Below are 19,249 nucleotides of genomic sequence, written 5' to 3'. Positions count from 1 at the left end.
ATCAATTTACATCCCACAGCAGTGCCAGAGCGTTCCCTTCTCCACACCCCCACCAGCATTCATCATTGTTCGTAAAGTTTGTGATGACGGCCATTCTGACTGGTGGGAGGTGATATCTCATTGTAGTTTTGGTGTGCATTTCTCTAATGATTAATGATGTTGAGCATCTTTTTATGCATGTGTTGGCTATCTTGTGTCTTCATTGGAAAAATGTCTGTTAGGTCTTCTATCCATTTTTTGATGGAGTTGTTTGATTTTTTGATACTGAGCTGCATGAACTCTTGGTATATTTTGGAGACTAATCCTCTATCACTTGGTTTGTTTGTAAATATTTTCTCTCATTCTGAGGGTTGTCTTTTCAAGTTGTTTATGGTTTCCTTTGCTGTGCAAAAGTTTTTCAGTATAATTAAGTCCCATTTGTTGATTTCTATTTTCTAGGATGTGGGTCAAAAAAGATCTTGCTGTGATTTATGTCAGAGAGTGTTCTGCCTATGTTTTCCTCTAAGAGCTTTATAGTTTCTGGCCTTACATTTAGGACTTTAACCCATTTTGAGTTTATTTTTGTGTGAGGCATTAGGAAGTGTTCTAATTTCATACTTTTTCATGTAGCTCTCCAGTTTTCCCAGCACCACTTATTGAAGAGACTGTCTTTTCTCCACTGTATATTCTTGTTTCTTTTGTCATAGATTAGGTGACCATAGGTGGGTGGGGTTATTTCTGGTTTTTCTATTTTGTTCAATTGATCTATATTTCTGTTTTTGTGCCATACCATACTGTCTTGATTACTGTAGCCCTGTAGTATAGTCTAAAATCAGGGAGCTTGATTTTTCTGTTTTTTTAAGAAATACAAATTATATACATTTTTTGTTCTAATTCTAGTAGCCAAAGTCTTGGAGCTTCAGTTTCAGCATCAGTCCTTCCAATGAATGTTCAGGGTTGATTTCCTCTGGGAATGACTGATTTGATCTTGCAGTCCAAGGGACTCTCAAGAGTCTTCTCCAACACCACAGGTCGAAAGCATCAGTTCTTCAGTGCTCAGCCTTCTTTATGGTCCAGCTCTCACATCTGTCCATACATGACTACTGGAAAACCATAGCTTTGACTATGTGGACCTTTGTCAATGAAGTGATGTCTCTGTTTTTTAATACACTGTCTAAATTTGTCATAGCTTTCCTTCCAAGGAGCATTATGTATAGTATCATGTCATCTGCAAACAGTTACAGTTTTACTTTTCCAAGTTGGATTCCTTTTATCTCTTCTCTGATTGCTGTGGCTCGAACTTCAAAACTATGCTGAATAATAGTGACCAGAGTGGGCTTCCTTGTTCCTAATTTTAGAGGAAGTGCTTTCAGGTTTTCACCACTGAGAATGACATTGTCTGTGGGTTTGTCATATATGGCCTTTATTATGTTGAGGCAGGTTTCCTCTATGCCTCCTTTCTAAAGTTTTCATCCTAAACGAGTGTTTTGAATTTTGTCAAGAGTTTTTTGCATCTATTGAGATGATTATATGGTTTTTATTCTTCAGTTTGTTAATGTGGTATGTCACGCTGGTTGACTCATGGATATTGATGAATCCTTGTATCATTGGGATAAATCCCACTTGATCGTGGTGTATGATCATTTACTTTGTTGTTAGATTCAGTTTGCTAGTATTTGTTGAGGATTTTTGTGTCTATGTTCATCAGTGATATTGGCTTGCAATTTTCTTTTTTGGTGATATCTTTGTCAGGGTTTGGGATCAAGATGATGGTAGCCTCAGAGAATGAATTTGGGAATGTTCTTCCTCCCAAGTTTTTTGCAAGTTTCAGAAGAATAGGTATTAACTTTTCTCTAAATGTTTGATTGATGGGCTTCCCTGGTAGCTCAGCTGGTAAAGAACCTGCCTGCAATGCAGGAGATCCCAGTTCAATTCCGGGGTTGGGAAAATCCACTGGAGGGGAGGGATAGGCTAACCACCCCAGTATTCTTGGGCTTTCCTCATGGGTCAGCTGGTAAAGAATCTGCCTGCAACGTGGGGGACCTGGGTTTGATCCCTGGGTTGGGAAGATCTTTTAGAGAAGGGAAAGGCTACCCACTCCAGTATTCTGGCCTGGAGAATTCCATGGACTGTATAGTCCATGGGGCTGCAAAGAGTCAGACACGACTGAGTGACTTTCACATCACTTCTCTAAATGTTTGATCAAATTCACCTGTGAAGCCATCTGGTCCTGGGTATTTGTTTTTTGGACGATTTTTAATTCCAGTTTCAATGTCACGACTTGTAACTGGTGTGTTTATATCTTCTGTTTCTTCTGGGTTCAGTCTTGGAAGGTTGTACCTTTCCAAGGATTTGTGCATGTCTTCCAGGTTGTCCAGTTTATTGTCATGTAGTTGCTTGTAGTACTCTCTCATGAGCCTTGCATTTCTGCGGTGTCAGTTGTAAATTTCTCTTCTTTCATTTCTGATTTTACTGATTTGAATCTGTTTTCTTTTTTTCTCGATAAGTCTCTCTAAAAGTTTATAAATTTTATTTATCTTCTCAAAGAACCAACTTTCAGTTTAGTTCTTCTTCTTTTTTTTTTTCAATTCTCGTCATTTCTACTGACTTTGGTATTTGTCTCTTCTTTCTCTAGTTCCTTTAGGTATGAGGTTATGTTGTTTATTTGAGAGTTTTCCTGTTTCCGGAGATAAGATTCCAATGCTGTAAATTGCCTCTTAGAGCTGCTTTTACATTAAGATTGTTCTGTTTTCATTGTGATTTGTCTCTAGGTATTTTATTTCCTCTTTTGATTTCTTCAGTGATTCATTGGTTGTTAAGTAATGCATTGTTTAACCTCTATGTGTTTGTGTTTTTTACAGTTTTTCCCCCCTGTAATTGATTTCTTATCTCATAGTGCTATGAAAATATACTTGATATGATTTCAGTTTTTCAGAATGTACCAAGACTTGATCTGTGACCCAAGATGTGATCCGTCCTAGTGAATGTTCCATGTGGATTTGGGAGAAAGTGTACTCTGCTGCTTTTGGATAGAATGCCCTAAAAATATTAATTGACTCTGTCTGGTCTATTGTGTCATTTAAGGCTTATGTTCCCTTACTTATTTCCTGCCCGAATGTTCTGTCCACTGGGGTCAGTGGGGTATTAAAGTCCCCTGCTATTACTGTGTTACTGTCTCTTTCCCCTTTTATGGCTATTAACATTTGCTTGTTCCCTGGTAACTTAGCTGGTAAAAAATCCGCCTGCAATGCAGGAGAGCCTGCATTTGATCCTGCAATTGACCCTGGTTTGATTCCTGGGTCAGGAAGATCCTCTGGAGAAGGGATAGGTTACCCACTCCAGTATTCTTGGGCTTCCCTGGTGGCTCAGCTGGTAAAGACTACACTGGCAATGCAGGAGACCTGGGTTCTATCCCTGGGTTGGGAAGATCCCCTGAAGGAGGGCATGGCAACCCATTCCAGTATTCTTGCCTGGAGAATCCCATGGACCAGAGGTGCCTGGCGGGTTACAGCCCCTGGGGTCGCAAAGAGTGAGACACGTCTGAGCGACTGGGCACAGCACACTGAGGAGCTTCCGTGTTGGATGCACATGTCCTCCTTCTTGGATTGCTCCCTTGATCATTATGTAGTGGCCTTCCTTGTCTCTTACAGCAGTCTTTATTTTAATATCTATCTTGTCTGACATGAGTATTGCTACCCCAGCTTGCTCTCCTTCTTTTAAAATTGGGGTATAGTTGCTTTACAGTGCTGTTAGTTTCTACTGTACTAGAAGGTGAATCAGCTATATGCATACATATATCACCTCCCTTCACCCATCCCACCCCTGTAGGTCACCACAGAGCACTGAGCTGAGCTCCCTGTGCTATACAGCAGGTCCCCACTAGCTAGCTCTTTTACATAGAGCCACTCCAGTACTATTGCCTAGAAAATCCCATGGATGGAGGAGCCTGGTAGGCTGCAGTCCGTGGGGTCGCTAAGGGTCGGACATGACTGAGCGACTTCACTTTCACTTTTCACTTTCCACTTCCACACATTGGAGAAGGAAATGGCAACCCACTCCAGTGTTCTTGCCTGGAGAATCCCAGGGACGGGGGAGCCTGGTGGGCTTCCGTCTATGGGGTCACACAGAGTCGGACACGACTGAAGTGACTTAGCAGCAGCAGCAGCAGCAGTGTATATATGGCAAACCCAACCTCCCAGTTCATCCCACTTTCCTCCCCCACCCCCAGGTCCATACCTCCTACATCTGTGTCTCTGTCCCTGCCCTGCAAATAAATTTTCTAGATCCCACATGTATGCATTGAGACACGATACTTGTTTTTCTCCTTTTGACTAACTTTACGCTTTATGACAGTGTCTGGCTCCATTCATTTCTCTACAGATGGCTCAATTTCGTTGCCTTTTATGGCTGAGTAATATTCCATTTGTGTGAGTATATACACACACACCCGATCTTCATCCATTCATGTGTCAATGTATATTTAAGTTCCTTCCAGGTCCTGGCTATTGTAAAGAAGAAAATGAAGTCGCTCAGTTGTGTCTGACTCTTTGCGACTCCATGGACTATAGCCTGCCAGGCTCCTCATCCATGGAATTTTCCCAGGCAAGGATGCTGGAATGGGTTGCCATTTCCTTTTCCAGGGGATCTTCCGGACCCAGGGATTGAACCCAAGTTTCCCACACGGCAGGCAGACCCTTTACTGTCTGAGCCACCAGAGAAGCCCAAAGTGAAAGTGAAAGTTGTTCAGTCATGTCTGACTTTTTGTGACCCCATAGACTGTATAGTTCATGGAATTCTCCAGGCCAGAATACTGAAGTGGGTAGCTGTTCACTTCTCCAGGGGATATTCCCAACCCAGGGTTCGAACCCAGGTCTCCCTCATTGCAGGTGGATTTTTTTTTTTTTAACCAGCTGAGCCACTAGGGAAGCCCAAGAATACTGGAGTGGGTAGCCTATCCCTTCTCCAGTGAATCTTCCCAAGTCAGGGATAGAACCCAGGTCTCCTGCATTGCAGGTGGATTCTTTCCCAACAGAGCTATCAGGGAAGCCCTGGCCATTATAAATAATACTGCAATAAACATTGCAGTGCATGTGTCTTTTTGAATTAAGGTTTGTTTTTTTTTCATGGTATTTGCCCAGTAGTGGGATTCCTGGATCATATGGCAGTTCTATTTTTAATTTTTTAAGGAACCTCCATGCTGTTTTCCATACTGGCTGTGTCAGTTTACATTCCCACCAGTGTACCCTCTCCAGCATTTATTGTTTGTAGATTTTTTTTTATTATAGCCATTGTGACCAGTTTGAAGTAATATGTCATTGCAGTTTTGATTTGCATTTCTCTGATAGTGAAATCACGCGTATTTTCATGTGCTGCTTGATCATCTGTATGTCTTCTTTGGGGAAATGTCTATTTAGGTCTTCTGTCCATTTTTTGATTGGGTTGTTTGTTTTTTTTGATATTGAGCTGTATGAGCTGTTTGTATATTTTGGAGTTTAATCCCTTGTCAGTTGCTTCATTTGCAGATATTTTCTCTGATTCTCAAGGTTGTCTTTTTGTTTTGTTTATGGTTTTCTTTGCTGTGAAAAAGCTTTTAAGTTTAATCAAGTCCCATTTACTTATTTTTATTTAAAAAATTTTATTAGCATACAGTTGCTTTACAGTGTTGTGTTAGTTTCTGCTGATCAGCTGTGTGTGTGTGTGTGTGTGTGTGTGTGTATCTCTTCTTTGGATTTCCTTCCCGTTTAGATCACCACAGAGCATTGAGTGAGGCTCCCTGTGCTATACACTTGGTTCTCATCCATTGCAATCTTCCAACTCACCCCATCCCCCTACCCCCTTGGTATTCCTACATTTGTTCTTTATGTCAGTGTCTCTATATCTGCTTTGTAAGTAAGATCCTCTGTACGAAATTTTTTCAGACTCCACACACGTTAACATACGATATCTGTTTTTCTCTGTCTGACTTCACTCTGCGGCAGTCCCTAGCTCCATCCACGTCTTTACAAATGACCCAGTTTCGTTCCTTTTTATGACTGAGTAATAGTCTGTCAAAAAAGATCTTGCTGTGATTTATGTCAGAGAGTGTTCTGCCTATGTTTTCCTCTAAGAGTTTTATAGTTTCTGGCCTTATAATCCATTTTGACTTTAATTTGCGTATGGTGTTAGTGGGTATTCTCATATTAATCTTTTTCATGTAGCTGTTCAGTTTTTCCCGCACCACTTATTGAAGAGACTATCTTTTCTCCATTGTATATTCTTGCCGCATTTGTCATAAATTAGGTGATCGAAGGCGCATGGGTTTATTTCTGGGTTTTCTATTCTGTTTCATTAATCTATATTTCTCTTGTTGTGCCATACCATATACTGTCTTGATTACTGTAGCCCTGTAGTATAGTCTAAAATCAGGGAGCTTGATTCCTCCAGCTCTGTTTGTTTTTTTAATACAACTATTAATTGTTTTGCTCTAATTCTGTGAAAAATGCCATTGGAAATTTGATAGAGATTGCATTGAACCTGTAGATTGCTTTGGGTAGTGTTGTCGTTTTTACACTATTGGTTCTTCCGACCCAAGAGTGTGGTGTATCTCTCTATTTGTTTGTGTCATGTTTGATTTCTTTTATCAGTGTCTTATTAGAGTTTTCCAAAAGTGTGTCTTTTGCCTCCTTAGGTATTTTTTTTTCTTGCTATTTTATTCTTTTTGTGTCAGTGGGATTGGTTTCTTAATTTCTCTTTCTGATCTTTCATTGTTAGTATACAAGAATGCAAGAGATTTCTGGGTATTCATTTTGTATCCTGCAACAGTACCAATTTCATTGAGCTCTGGTAGTTTTCTGGGGGCATCTTTAGAATTTTCTATGTATAGTATCTGTCATCTGCAAACAATGAAAGTTTTACTTTTCTAATTTGAGTTTCTTTTATCTATTCTTCTCTGATTGCTGTAGCTAAGACTTCCAAAACTATATTGAATAATAGTGTTTAGAGTCAGCTTCCTTGTCTTGATCTTAGAGAAAATGCTTTTAGGTTTTCACCATTGAAAATGACGTGTTCTCTGGGTTTTGTCATTTATGGCTTTTATTATGTTGAGATAAGTTTCCTCTATGCCTACTTTCTAAAGTTTTTTTTTTTAAATCATAAATTGGTGTTTTGAATTTTGTGAAAGTGTTTTGTGTCTATTGATAATATCATATGGTTTTTATTCTTCAATTTATTAATGTGATGTATCACACTGGTTGGTTTGTGGATATTGAAGAATCCTTGCATCATTGTGAGAAATCCCACCTGATTATGGTTTGTGATCACAGACTTTATTTTTTTGGGCTCCAAAATCACTGCGGATGCTGATTGCAACCATGAAATTAAAAGATGCCTACTCCTTGGAAGGAAAGTTATGACCAACCTAGACAGCATATTAAATGCAGAGACATTACTTTGCCAACAAAGGTCCGTCTAGTCAAGGCTATGGTTTTTCCAGTGGTCATGTATGGATGTGAGAGTTGAACTGTGAAGAAAGCTGATCGCTGAAGAATTGATGCTTTTGAACTGTGGTGCTGGAGAAGACTCTTGAGAATCCCTTGGACTGCAAGGAGATCCAACCAGTCCATTCTAAAGGAGATCAGTCCTGGGTGTTCACTGGAAGGACTGATGCTAAAGCTGAAACTCCAATACTTTGGCCACCTCATGTGAAGAGTTGACTCACTGGAAAAGACTCTGATGCTGGGAGGGATTGGGGGCGGGAGGAGAAGGGGACGATAGAGAATGAGATGGCTGGATGGCAGCACCGACTCGATGGACATGAGTTTGAATGAACTCTGGGAGTTGGTGATGGACAGGGAGGCCTGGCATGCTGTGATTCATGGGGTCGCAAAGAGTCGGACACGACTGAGCGACTGAACTGAACTGAATGTGTTGTTGGATTCAGTTTGCTAGTATTTGTTGAGGATTTTTGTGTCTGTGTTCATCAGTGATGTTGGCTTGTCATTTTCTTTTATTGTGGTATCTTTGGCTGCTTTTGGAATCAGGGTAATGGGTGACCTCATCGAATGAGTTTATGAGTGTTCCTTCTTCCACAAATTTTTGTAAGAGTTTCAGAAGAACAGGTGTTAACTCTTCTCTAAATGTTTGATCAAATTCATAGCCATCTGGTTCTGGACTTTTGTTTGTTGAAAGATTTTACATTACAGTTTCACCTTCATGCCTTGTGATGGGTCTGTTGATATCTTTTATTTCTTCCAAGTTCAGTCTTCCTTAGGATTTGTGCATTTCTCCCGGTTGTCCAGTTATCATCTTAGAGTTGCTTGTAGTAATGTCTTATGAGCCTTTGTGTTTCTGCAGTGTCGGTTGTCATTTCTCCTTTTTCATTTCTAATTTTATTGATTTGAGTCCTCTCCCCTTTTTTTTTTCTTGATGAGTCTCTATGAAAGTTTACCAATTTCAATTATCTTTTCAAAGAACCAGCTTTTAGTTTCATTGATTTTTTTTTTTGCTATTGTTGTCTTCATTCCCATTTCATTTATTTCTGCTCCATTTTTTATGATTTCTTTCCTTCTACTAAATTTGTGTTTTGTTTCTTCTTTCTCTCATTGCTTTAGGTATAAGGTTAGGGGTTTTTTTAATTTTTTTTAATTGAAGGATAATTGCTTTACAGAATTTTGTTGTTTTCTGTCAAACCTCAGCATGAATCAGCAGGGTTAGGTTGTTTATGTGAGAGTTTGTTTCTTGAGCTAGGATTACAGTGCTGTATAAACCCTTTTAGAACTGCTTTTGCTACATTCCACAGGTTTTGGCTGGTGGATTTTGTGTTGCTATGTTTCCACTGTGATTTGTTTTAATGTATTTTTTCTTTCCTCTTTGATTTCTTCAGTGATCTCTTGGTTATTTACTAGTGCATTGTTTAGTTTCCGTGTGGTTTTTTGTTTAGTTTTTTTTTAATGTAATAAATTTCTAATCTCATAGTGTTGTGATTGGAGAAAATGCTTGATACAATTTCAATTTTTTTAAATTTACCAAGGCTTGATTTGTGATCCAAGACACGATCTATCCTGGAGAATGTTCTATGTGCATTTGAGAAGAAAGTATTCTGTTGCTTTCAAATGGAGTGTCCTATAAATATCAGTTAAGTCTATCTGGTCTCTTGTGTCTTTTCATGCTTGTGTTTCCTTATTAATTTTCTGTTGGGACCATCTATTCATTGGTGTAAGTGGGGTGTTAATTTCCCCTGCTATTACTGTGTTACTGTCAATTTCCTCTTTTATGGGTGTTTGCCGTATGTACTGAGGTGCTCCTAAGTTGGGTGCATAAATATTTACAATTGTTATATCTTCTTTTGGAATTGATCCCTTGATCATTATGTTGTGTCCTTCCTTGTCTCTTGCAACAATCTTTATTTTAACACGTATTTTGTCTGGTAAGAGGATAGCTCCTCCAGCTTTCTTTTGATTTCCATTTGCATGGAGTACCTTTTTCCATTCCCTCACTTTCAGCCTGTGTGTGTCCCTAGGTCTGAAGTGTGTTTCTTATAGACAGCTTATGAAGTGGATATTGTTTTTGTATCCATTCAGCCAGCCTATGTCTTTGGTTGGAGCACTTAATCCATTTACATTGAAAGTAATTATTGATATATGTATTATTCCTATTGCTCTTTTCTTAATTGTTTGGATTTTTTGTTGTTGGTCTTCTTTCTTCCCTCTTTTCTCCCTTGTGGTTTGATGACTAGTGTTGTGGGTTTGTGTTCTTTTTACTATTTGTTTTTAACTAGACTGGGTCTTCATTGCTGTGTCAGGGCTTTTTCCAGTTGCGCTGAGTGGGGGCTGCTCTCTAGTTGTGGAGTATGGCCTTCTCGCTAGCGTGGCTCCTCTCACTGTGGAGCACAGGCTGTAGGGTGCATGGGTCCAGCAGTTGTCGTGCGCGGGCTTCGTTGCCTCGCAGCGTGTGGGATCTTCCCGTACCAGGAATCAAACTGTGTGTCCTGCACTGGCAGGCGGACTCTTGGCCACTGAGCCACCAGGGAAGCCCCCTGTCGTCGTGTTTGGGTGACTGTGTCTTTTGTATGTGCGTATCTATTGTAGTTTTTTGTTTATATTAATAGTTCCCGTGAGATTTTGATACAGCAGTCTGTATATGTACAAAGTTCTATTTTTCCACTTTAGTGTGTGATATATATATACATAAAAGGGCTTCCCTGGTGGCTCAGTGGTAAAGAATCTGCCTGCAGTGCAAGAGTCCCAGGAGATGATGATTTGATCCCTGGGTCAGGTAGATCCCCCTGGAGAAGGAAATTCCAACCCGCTCCAGTATTCTTGCCTGGAAAATTCCACGGACAGAGGAGCCTGGCGGGCTACAGTCATTGGGGTCACGAAGAATCAGACAGAGTTGAGCAGCTGAGCACATTTGCCTTCATATATGTATATTAATATTAGCTACTTGATTCCTTTTCTGAGTCTTCAGTTTTTAGAAACTGGTCAGAAATCAACATTTTTAATCACCATGTTTAAATTAGGTTTCATATTTAAACCACTTTTCTGTGCTTTATGGTGACTGACAGCTTCTAACACTGTCTCCCTCCTCACCTGGATCCTACTCTTTTTTGCAACAATTTAAAAATAGCAGCTTATTGGGATATCTCAGTAAATCACATAGCATGCGGTTCACCCACTTAAAGTGTACAGTGGCTTTTAGCACATTCACAGTTGTGGCTCGTCTCTACTGTGAATGTTAGAATATTTTCATCTCCTCTAAATAAAAACCTGTACCCAATGGTAGTCACTCACCGTCTCCACCCACCTCCCAGCCCCTGGCAACCATGAATCTACTTTTTGGCTCCAATTTGCCCGTTCCTGACATTTCATATCAGTTAAATTATACAATATGTGACTTTTTTGTGACTAACTTCTTTCACTCTGCATCATCTTTTCAAGGAAGTACTTCATTCCTCCTGTTGGCTCTGTGATGTTACGGGTGGACTACATCTTGTTTATCCGTTCACTAGTTCATGAACTTTGGGGTTGCTTCTGCTCTTCAACTGTTATAAATAATGTAAGGGGCTTCCCTGGTGGCTCAGTCCATAAAGAATCTACCTGCAAAGCACTAGACAAAGCAGGAGACGCAGGTTCGATCCCCGCATCAGGAAGATCTCCTGGAATGACAACCCTTCCCAGTGTCCTTGCCTGGGAAATCCCATGAACAGAGGAGCCTGGTGGGCTACAGTCCATGGGGCCATAGAAGTTGGACTTGACTTAGTGACTAAACCATAAATAATGCTTCTATGAACATTTGTATATATATTTTTGCATGGACATATATTTTCTTTTCTCTTGGATATATACCCAAGAGTGAAATTCTTCTGTTACTTGTTATGATGAAAGCTTTCAAAAGGACACAAAAGCAGACTGATGGTACGGTGACAGCCCCGCCCCCACAGCCCCATGCACCCATCAGTCAACTTCAGCAGCTAACAGCTCATAGTTACCTTGTTCCACCACTGCGTTATTTCAGAGTGAATGCCACGCTTATCATTTCATCTGTAAACTGTTCAGTATTTATCTCTCAAAGATGAGAATCTCTTAAACTAATTGCACTGCCGTTAGCACACCGGATTCAATACCATCCTTAGTGTCATTGAATATCCCAGTGTGCACATGTGTCTAGTTGCCTTTTCTGCCCCCAGTCAGGTCGTTCAGATCATACTCTGAGCTGAGCAAGGCCCCTGCGTTGCCTCTGGTTGAAGGGTCTCGTAGGATCCTTCCTTTCTGGGGCCTTTCCCACGTTTATTTTTCCACCTTGCTTGTTTGTAGGAGGCAATGGATCACGTGTCCTGGCGAGTCCCTCATATCTGGGTTTTACTGATTTCATGTGGCTCTTGCATTTCCTGTAAAATGTTAGACCTAGATAACTGACCTGGTGTAGTGTTTTTTGTTTTTTTTTTAAGTTATTTTGGCTGCACTGGGTCTTGTTACAGTGCGTGAACTTCTTATTACTGTGGCTTCTTGACGCAGAGCCCGGGCCCTAGGACACGGGCTTCTGTAGTTGTGGAACCCAGGGCATGTGGCATCTTACTTCTCAGAGCAGAGGCCGAACCTGTGTCCCCGGCATTGGCAGGTGGCCTCTGAACCCCTGGACCACCAGGGAGGGGATCCCAGTGTTGTTTACTAAAAGCACCCTTTAATGCTTTTTAGTAAGCCTTCGTGGAGGGCTGTTGTGTGCCCAGCCCCACGGCGGGGCCCTGGGAGACGGCCAAGCAGTGCACCCCACCCTCTGCTCTCAGATCGGGGGTGGGTGGGGCTCGGGGAGCGCATAGGTGAGTCCCGGGCTGCTTGCTCACCAGCTGTGGGGACTGGCCGGCGCCCAGCGGGTGCTTCCCTGGGCGCGTTTGTCAGCTGCGGGCCTGGGGGCGGTCTGGGCCCTGGGTGACGTCCTGCCGCCCCGCCCCCCGCAGGCCTGGCCGGGGGCGCCGTCCGGGCGCCGCCCCGCCACCCTCCGGTGCTGCGCATGGTGCTGGAGGCGCTGCAGGCCGGGGAGCGGCGCCGGGGCACCTCGGTGGCGGCCATCAAGGTCTACATCCTGCAGAAGTACCCGACGGTGGACGCCCTCCGGCTCAGCTACCTGCTGAAGCAGGCCCTGGCCACGGGCCTGCACCGCGGCCTGCTCATCAGGCCCGTCAACTCCAAGGCCAGGGGGGCCACTGGCAGCTTCAAAGTGAGTGCCCAGAGGGGTGGGCGTTGGGGGAGGTGGCAGGGGCCCGGGCTTGAGCTCCAGCTCCAGCTCTTCCTTCCCGAGCTTGGGTGCTGTTGCCTCTCTCCTCCTGTCTCTTCTTCCTCCATCTTCACACAGACGCCCCCTGCCCCCCCCACCCCCGGGGAGACTGAGCCCCAACGCGGCCCCCGTCACCCTGCTGCACCCACCTCCTTCCTTGTTGGGTGGGACCTGTGACCAGAGACCGCCTCAGCTGTTTCACTTCTGGGTCCTTGGCGCCCATGACCCCTTCCTGGAATTCCTTTACCAGGGACAGCCCAGACCCAGCCTTGGCCCCTTCAAGGTCACAGCCTTGGGGTTGGCTCCCCACGCTCCCTGGCTCCAGACCCATGGTCTCCAAACCAGGTCTGACACCTCCCTGAGCCAGCACTTCTGCCTCTCTCAAAGGGGCGAGTCACCCAGAGCTAAGAGCGAATTTGGCACACAATTCAAACCCCAGCATCGTGACTGCCAGCTGCCACCAGGGATATCTCGGATCCCAGATCCCAGGGACCTGGACCTGGGATCCGTCTTGCCACTGCTATGCCCCAGCATGTAGCAGTTCCTCTGATGGTCGCCATGGAACTGGTGGAACATTCTCAAACTGCCCGTTCCAGTCCCTGTGGGAACAGGCTAGCTGAGCTCAGGGAGACCCACTCCTGGGACTCTGAGTGTGTGGGTCTGAACTTTGACAACTGCCATGGCAAGGCCAGGGGCACAGGGTGGGGTGAAGGGGGAGCAGGAGAGGGGTTGCTGGGGGTGTGTGTGACTGGGAGACAGTCGGGAAACCGGACCAAGGGGTGGGAGGCAGGGAAGGGGGTCTCGGGTACCACAGAGTCAAGATGTGTGCGTGCTGGGAGTGGGGGTTGTTTTCTAGTCATGGTGGGTAACGGGGACCCGTGAGGATTCAGGGATGTTGGGGAGCAGCGTCATCAGAGCTGGGCTCTAGAAGGGCAAAGCCAGGGGCCCCTGCGTTCCCCTGCTGCTCACACCCTCCCTGATGACCCCATTGTAAAGATGGGAAGACTGAGGCCCGAGCGGCACAGGTCGAGTTGCACTGCTGGGGTTGGGGCCCATCTGCCCTCCACGCCCATGTTCAGCTGCAGAGCAGGAAGCGGCCAGGAGACCTAGGGACGCAGTGGCATGAGGCGGGGAGGGGTTGTCAGGGCCACAGTCCACGGGGAGATGTTGCAGGAGGGTCAAAGGAGCTTCATGGGTTAGCATCAGAGGACAGCGTCAGGGCTCACAGTGCAGTGCTGGGCTCTGAGGCTTCTGGGGACAGGGGTGGGAGGTGCGTGCCTGCCACCTACGCAGGGAAGGGGGAGAACGCTGGGTGAGTTTCGGAAACTCGAGTCCCTTAGCTCCTCCATGGCAGCACCTCCCTCGTGGTTCGGGCGGGGTGGCATGCATTGCTGGCTTCCGGCTTTTAGGAGGCAGTTGTGCCCCAAGCCTGTGGCCGCCGCCTTTACCCGCTCCCTGGGGATGGGGTCTTCTCTGAGCCTCACGCAGGGTGTCGGGGCGTGAGATGCCCGGACCTTCTCTCTCAGTTCCACCCCATTCTCTCCTCTGCCAGTTAGTCCCCAAAGACAAAAGGAAAATCCCACCCAGGAAGGCGGCCTCCAGGATGCCCGGTCAAGCTGAGGGGAAGGACCCCAAGAAGCTGAGTGAGTCAAAGAAGGACCCTGCCAAGCCAGGCGAGGTGAAAAAAGGATCCAGGAAGCCTGGAGAGGGGAGGGCAGCTCCCTCCAAACCAGGCACAGCCAAGAAGGCCCCCAAGAAAGGCACGCAGACCAAGGACCAAGAAGCAGGGCTGGGTGAGGCCAAGAAGTCCTCCCAACGGCCATACAAGGCTGCTCAGGGCCCTCCCAGTGCCAGTGGGCCTGGTGGGAAGTCGAAGATCAAAGAAAGAGGGAGCCGCCAAGGTATGGATGTGAATGGGGTGGGCATGGGATGGGGTTTCTGACACCCACTGGCCACGAGTTGAGATGGAGGGGTCAGTTCTGGGGAGGAGGGGGTGTCTGCTCAGTGTGCCCTAGGACACTTGGCTGGACCCGGAGAGACAGAGAACTCATGGTAGCTGGTGGAGGTGGGAGGAGGGGTCAGCTCTGAGAGGGATCAGGGGAGGCTTCCTGGAGGAGGTGGCCCAGGCAGGAGAACAGCTGGTACAAAGGCCTGAAGGCATGAAGAACATGGCTGTGCTGAGCTGTGCTTAGTTGCTCAGTCGTGTCCAACTCTGTGGCCCCATGGACTGTAGTCCTCCAGGCTCCTCTGTCCATGGGCAATTCTCCAGGCAGCAATACGGCAGTGGGTTGCCATGCCCTCCTCCGGGGGATCTTCCCAACCCAGGGATCAAACCCAGGTCTCCCACATTGCGGGTGGATTCTCTGCCATATGAGCCACCAGGGAAGCCCAAAAGGTGGCAGAAGTCTAAACAGTCCTGTCTGGGGAGCTGTGAACGGAGTGAGGGGCGGTGGGCCTCCTTCCAGTTAATCCTCCCGCTGTCCCGTGGGCGAGAGGCTGTGACCTTCAGTTGGCAGACTCGGGTCCCTGGCTCAGAGAGGCTGAACAACTCGTCCCAGGTCACACAGCCTGCAAGTGTCAGCATGAGGACTGGGCCGTGGGCAGGCTGCCGGCTGTGGGGCCTCTCAACCCTGCTGCCAAGCGGCAGCTCCTTTGGAAAAAAGTCTGTCTCACACGGCATCCCCTCTCCCAGCAGATACCAAGGCCGACAGGAAAACACAGCCTAGAAGTCAGAGTTCAAAATCCACGGTCCCCAAGGTAGGTGTCGGGGTGACTTCCCTTGTCTTGATCTCCAGTGGCCAGAGCTTGGGTGTCCCCACCTAAGCCCGGGGCGGGGGTCAGATGAGGAAGAGGGTAACTTATTTCACTTTCCTCTGCTCCCAGCCCTCCAGTGCCCGGAGGATCATTGTCCCCTTATAGATAGGAGGCTGAGGCTTAGAGAGGGGAGGGCACTTGTTGAAAGCAACCCAGAGCTGGGGTTTCAACCCTGAGTTCGTGGGCTCTGAGCAGTGTGCCCAGCCCTGCCACCTTCTCCTGGTTTGCTTTCTTACAGGGTGAGAATGGTGCTTCCCTGGCCAAAAAGAAGATGGTGGGCGAGGTCCCTAAAGAGGCTGCTGGGGAGGCAGCCAAAGCCAAGGCCCCTGTTCCTCCCAAGGGTGCTGGGTCCAAGAAGGAGCCTACACCACTGGCTGGGAAGGCTGAGGCCTCTAAGGGCCCAAGAAAGCCTGGCATCCCCACCAAGTCTTCAGTGTCCAGAGCGGCCAGCAAGAAGGCAGAAGCCGAGGGCTAGAGGCGAGGTGGAGAGATGCAGATTCTACTTTTTTACTTCCCTGGAAACGATCACTCTATTTATTTCACTAGAACCTATTTATCAATAAAGCTTTTTTCCCCACTCATGGGTATGAGAGGAGGCTGAAGTCTAAAGGTTTGGCCATCTAGGGCCTGGACCCAGATGGACAGGATGGAAGCTCCTGTCCTGGGAGATGCAGACTGCTACAGGGATGCAAAGGCATGCGGGAGCCTGCGGAGGCACCAGAGAGGTGCTTCATCCAACCTGAGACCTGGGACTGCTTCCTGGAGGAAGCAGCTTTTGGTCTTAAAAGGGTGATCAGGAATTGCCAGTCTGATGAGGGGGCAAGGGCTTGCAGGCAGTGGGAGAGGACTGGACGGGGCGAACTGTGGCTTTGAGAGGAGCACAAGTCAGGCAAGGGTGGCCTGAGCCCCTGAGCCGTGAGGGAGGGTGTGGCACAGCTGGGAGGAATTGACTAGGGAAGGCAGACATCTCTTAGGGGCAGTGGGAGCCAGGGAGGGTTGCAGGCCGGGGAGAGACTGACGTGTGTATTGAGAAGGAGGTCTGTGACTGCAGAGAGGCAGGATTAGAGGAGCTGCGAGGAAGTACGGATCACTGGACTAGCCACTGAGCGGGACTGTGGGTCCCGCGGGACTCTGCGGAAGGAAGTGGAAGTGCAGAGGCCCTGGGTTGGGAATGAGCTACGGAACTACAAGGCAGCTGTTAATGGCTAAAGCCCACACAGAGACAGTAGCCGGAGGTGCAGAGGCGAGGGCTGGGTTTTTTTTTAAACATATGTGACACTCTGCGCGAGGAGAGGTTGAGTCTGCCGCCCTGCCCCTTGATTCTGGGCTTTGTGATTGCTTGGATTGAGTACTGAGGAGATGACCCTGGGACACTTTCTGGGCCCAGGGTTCAAGAGACTGGCAGCTTCTGCTTCCTGCCTGCGGGTTGCTTTTCCTTTTTTTAACACTTGTGCTTAGAATTCAGCCGCCATGCAGTGGGGAAACCCAAACAGCCGTTGGATGAGAATTGAGACACCCCAGTTCTCAGCCCTAGCTGAGCTCCTTGACCAGCCAGCACCAGTTTGCCCTCCTTGGGCATGCGCCATCTAGGAACTGAATCTTCTGCCCCTGTTGAGTGGCCCCACTGACACCAAGGGACGGGCCTTCCCTCGCGAGCCCTGCCCTGATCACAGACGCACGAGCACTGTGAGAGTACTGAGGTGGTCTGTTATGCAGCAGTAGACTCTATAACAAGAGCTGCAGGGTGGACGAGGGTTAGATCCGGAAGGGCCTCGTGAGCCAGGGTAAGAACTTTGGGTTTTAATTGTGATAAATGCCCATTTGAGGCCATTGAGCAGCTGAGTGCCCGCAGGACACGGGCAGCCACAGGAGGCCAGGGCGGTGCGTGTGTGTGTGAGTTGCTCAGCCGTGTCCGACTCTGCAACCCCATGGACTGTAGCCCGCCAGGCTCCTCTGTCCTTGGGACTCTCCAGGCAAGAATATTGGAGTGGGTAGCCATTTCCCTTCTCCAGGGGATCTTGCCGATCTAGGGATCGAACCTGGGTCTCCTGCACTGCTGGCAGAGTCCTTTACCATCTAAGCTATGAGGGAAGCCAGGGTGGTGGCCCCTGTGGTTCAGCTGAGGGGAGGCTGGCCACGGAGGGCGGGGTCAGAAGTGGTGGATGCTAGGTAGATGTTTACGCTTGGTGGATGGGATTTGTTGAGGGACTGTGTGTAGAAAGGGGTCAGTGACGAGTCCCTAACGTGGGGTCCACACGAGTGCCTGCACGGCAACCACCTGGTGAGGTGAGAACCCAGCTCGTTCAGAAGGCCGCTGAGAGATGGTCCCAATGAGGGGGGTGACCACTGAGCCAGGGCGGGGGGCAGAGACCAACGGAGTGGATTTGAGGGGCATCAGAGGTCAACTGGATGGCACTTGGCAGGGGCAGATGGACACAAAGGGAAACTGAGGCAGCCCAGCGTCGTCTTCCCTTCCTGCCCTACTTTCAGCCCTGCCCTCACCTCGCCAATCCCACACGAGGCTTTGTCGGGCTTCACGGCTTCCCTGGGGCCTCTGTCAGGGGGCCGCCGGCAGAGCCCCCACGGGCTCTGTGAGCAGCTGGCAGGGAGCTGGGCTGGCGCTTCCCACGAGAAGGGTCCAGTTGTGGGAGGCACCCTGAGCAGGCTCTTGGGGGTGGGCATCACTGGGCACCTCCACGAGCTGGGGGCCGGCCAGGAGCCCCGACCTGGCCCAGGTGGGACAGCATGGAGCACCCACGAGACTTGGGAACGCCTGCTCCCCGGCTTGAGGACAGACAGTCTGCGGAAGTCTCCACCTCCTGTGACCCGCAGACGGAGCCAAGGGACACCTGAAGCTGCAAGGCAAGTCTTCAGGGGCCCAGAGAAGGACTGGGGGTGGTGAGCAGATGACCCTAGAAATGAGAGATTTCTTCCACTTGCAAATGCATCCTTAAACTTCAAGGAGGACTCGCATGTTAATCAGGAATTAAAACAGGCTGTGGAATATTTAATGGCATAGAAAGATGGTGCTAACGAAAGGCCACATGGGGAAAAGGCAGCTTGCAGGATGGAGCACGTCCTGATTCCCACAGCCCAGACGGGAACACGATTTGGGCTTTGGGACAACATTCTCTGAGATTCCAACCGCGAGTGGGTTAGGGTAGCTTTTGTTTTCTCCATGCTGTCTTCCTTGACAGTTCTGCAGAAAGCATGTATTCATTCTAGGATCACACCTCCCCCCCAAAAAAAAACCCCATCAAATGTGTCAATAACTCACATTAGAAAATCTGCTGCTTAATAAAAGGCATCAGTGATCAGAATAGAAAATTTGAAGAGATAATCTTTCTCCACCCAAGAAGGCACGACAGGAAGAGGCTATTTTTAAAGCTAAAAGTTGTTTACTTTCTCTCCTCACTTTTCTGCTCATTAATTCTAGAGCTGGTGTTGGTGGGGTTTTGTTTAAATTGTACACGTTTCTGCCCTAGTTCTTACTCCTGATATATATGTGTGGTTATTTCTCCTTCCTAAAAGGAAAAAAAAAACTTTTTAAGCCGCTTCTAATTTAGGGCTGGTCCTCTAGTGACCTTTCCTGGGGCTCAGGGACGTTTAGTCCCGGCTCAGGCCCAGAGCCAATTGGGGGGCAGGCAGGGCTGGGGGTCTCCGTGGTATTTGCTGATCCCAAGTCAAGGGCAGTGGCGAGGAAGAGCCC

The 19,249-nt window shown here is 47.4% G+C and overlaps 1 protein-coding gene across 1 annotated transcript in view; it reads left to right on the top strand.

Moving 5' to 3' along the window:
* The window catches only part of H1-8 (H1.8 linker histone), a 29,207-nt gene extending 13,146 nt beyond the window's left edge, over positions 1-16,061 (top strand). The window contains exons 2-5 of the mRNA XM_055413310.2: positions 12,410-12,669; positions 14,279-14,627; positions 15,419-15,483; positions 15,779-16,061. Coding sequence (XP_055269285.2) covers positions 12,410-12,669; positions 14,279-14,627; positions 15,419-15,483; positions 15,779-16,015 — 911 coding nt within the window. The 3' untranslated portion in view covers positions 16,016-16,061. The remainder of the gene's footprint in view (positions 1-12,409; positions 12,670-14,278; positions 14,628-15,418; positions 15,484-15,778) is intronic.
* Positions 16,062-19,249: the final 3,188 nt, after the last annotated feature.

Source organism: Moschus berezovskii, chromosome 24 (assembly GCF_049115385.1).
Source record: "Moschus berezovskii isolate FMDL1 chromosome 24, NW_MosBer_1.0, whole genome shotgun sequence".
Lineage (NCBI taxonomy): Eukaryota > Metazoa > Chordata > Mammalia > Artiodactyla > Moschidae > Moschus > Moschus berezovskii.
Note: the sequence above shows the minus strand (reverse complement) of the source record. Positions and strands in the feature narration are given on the sequence as shown.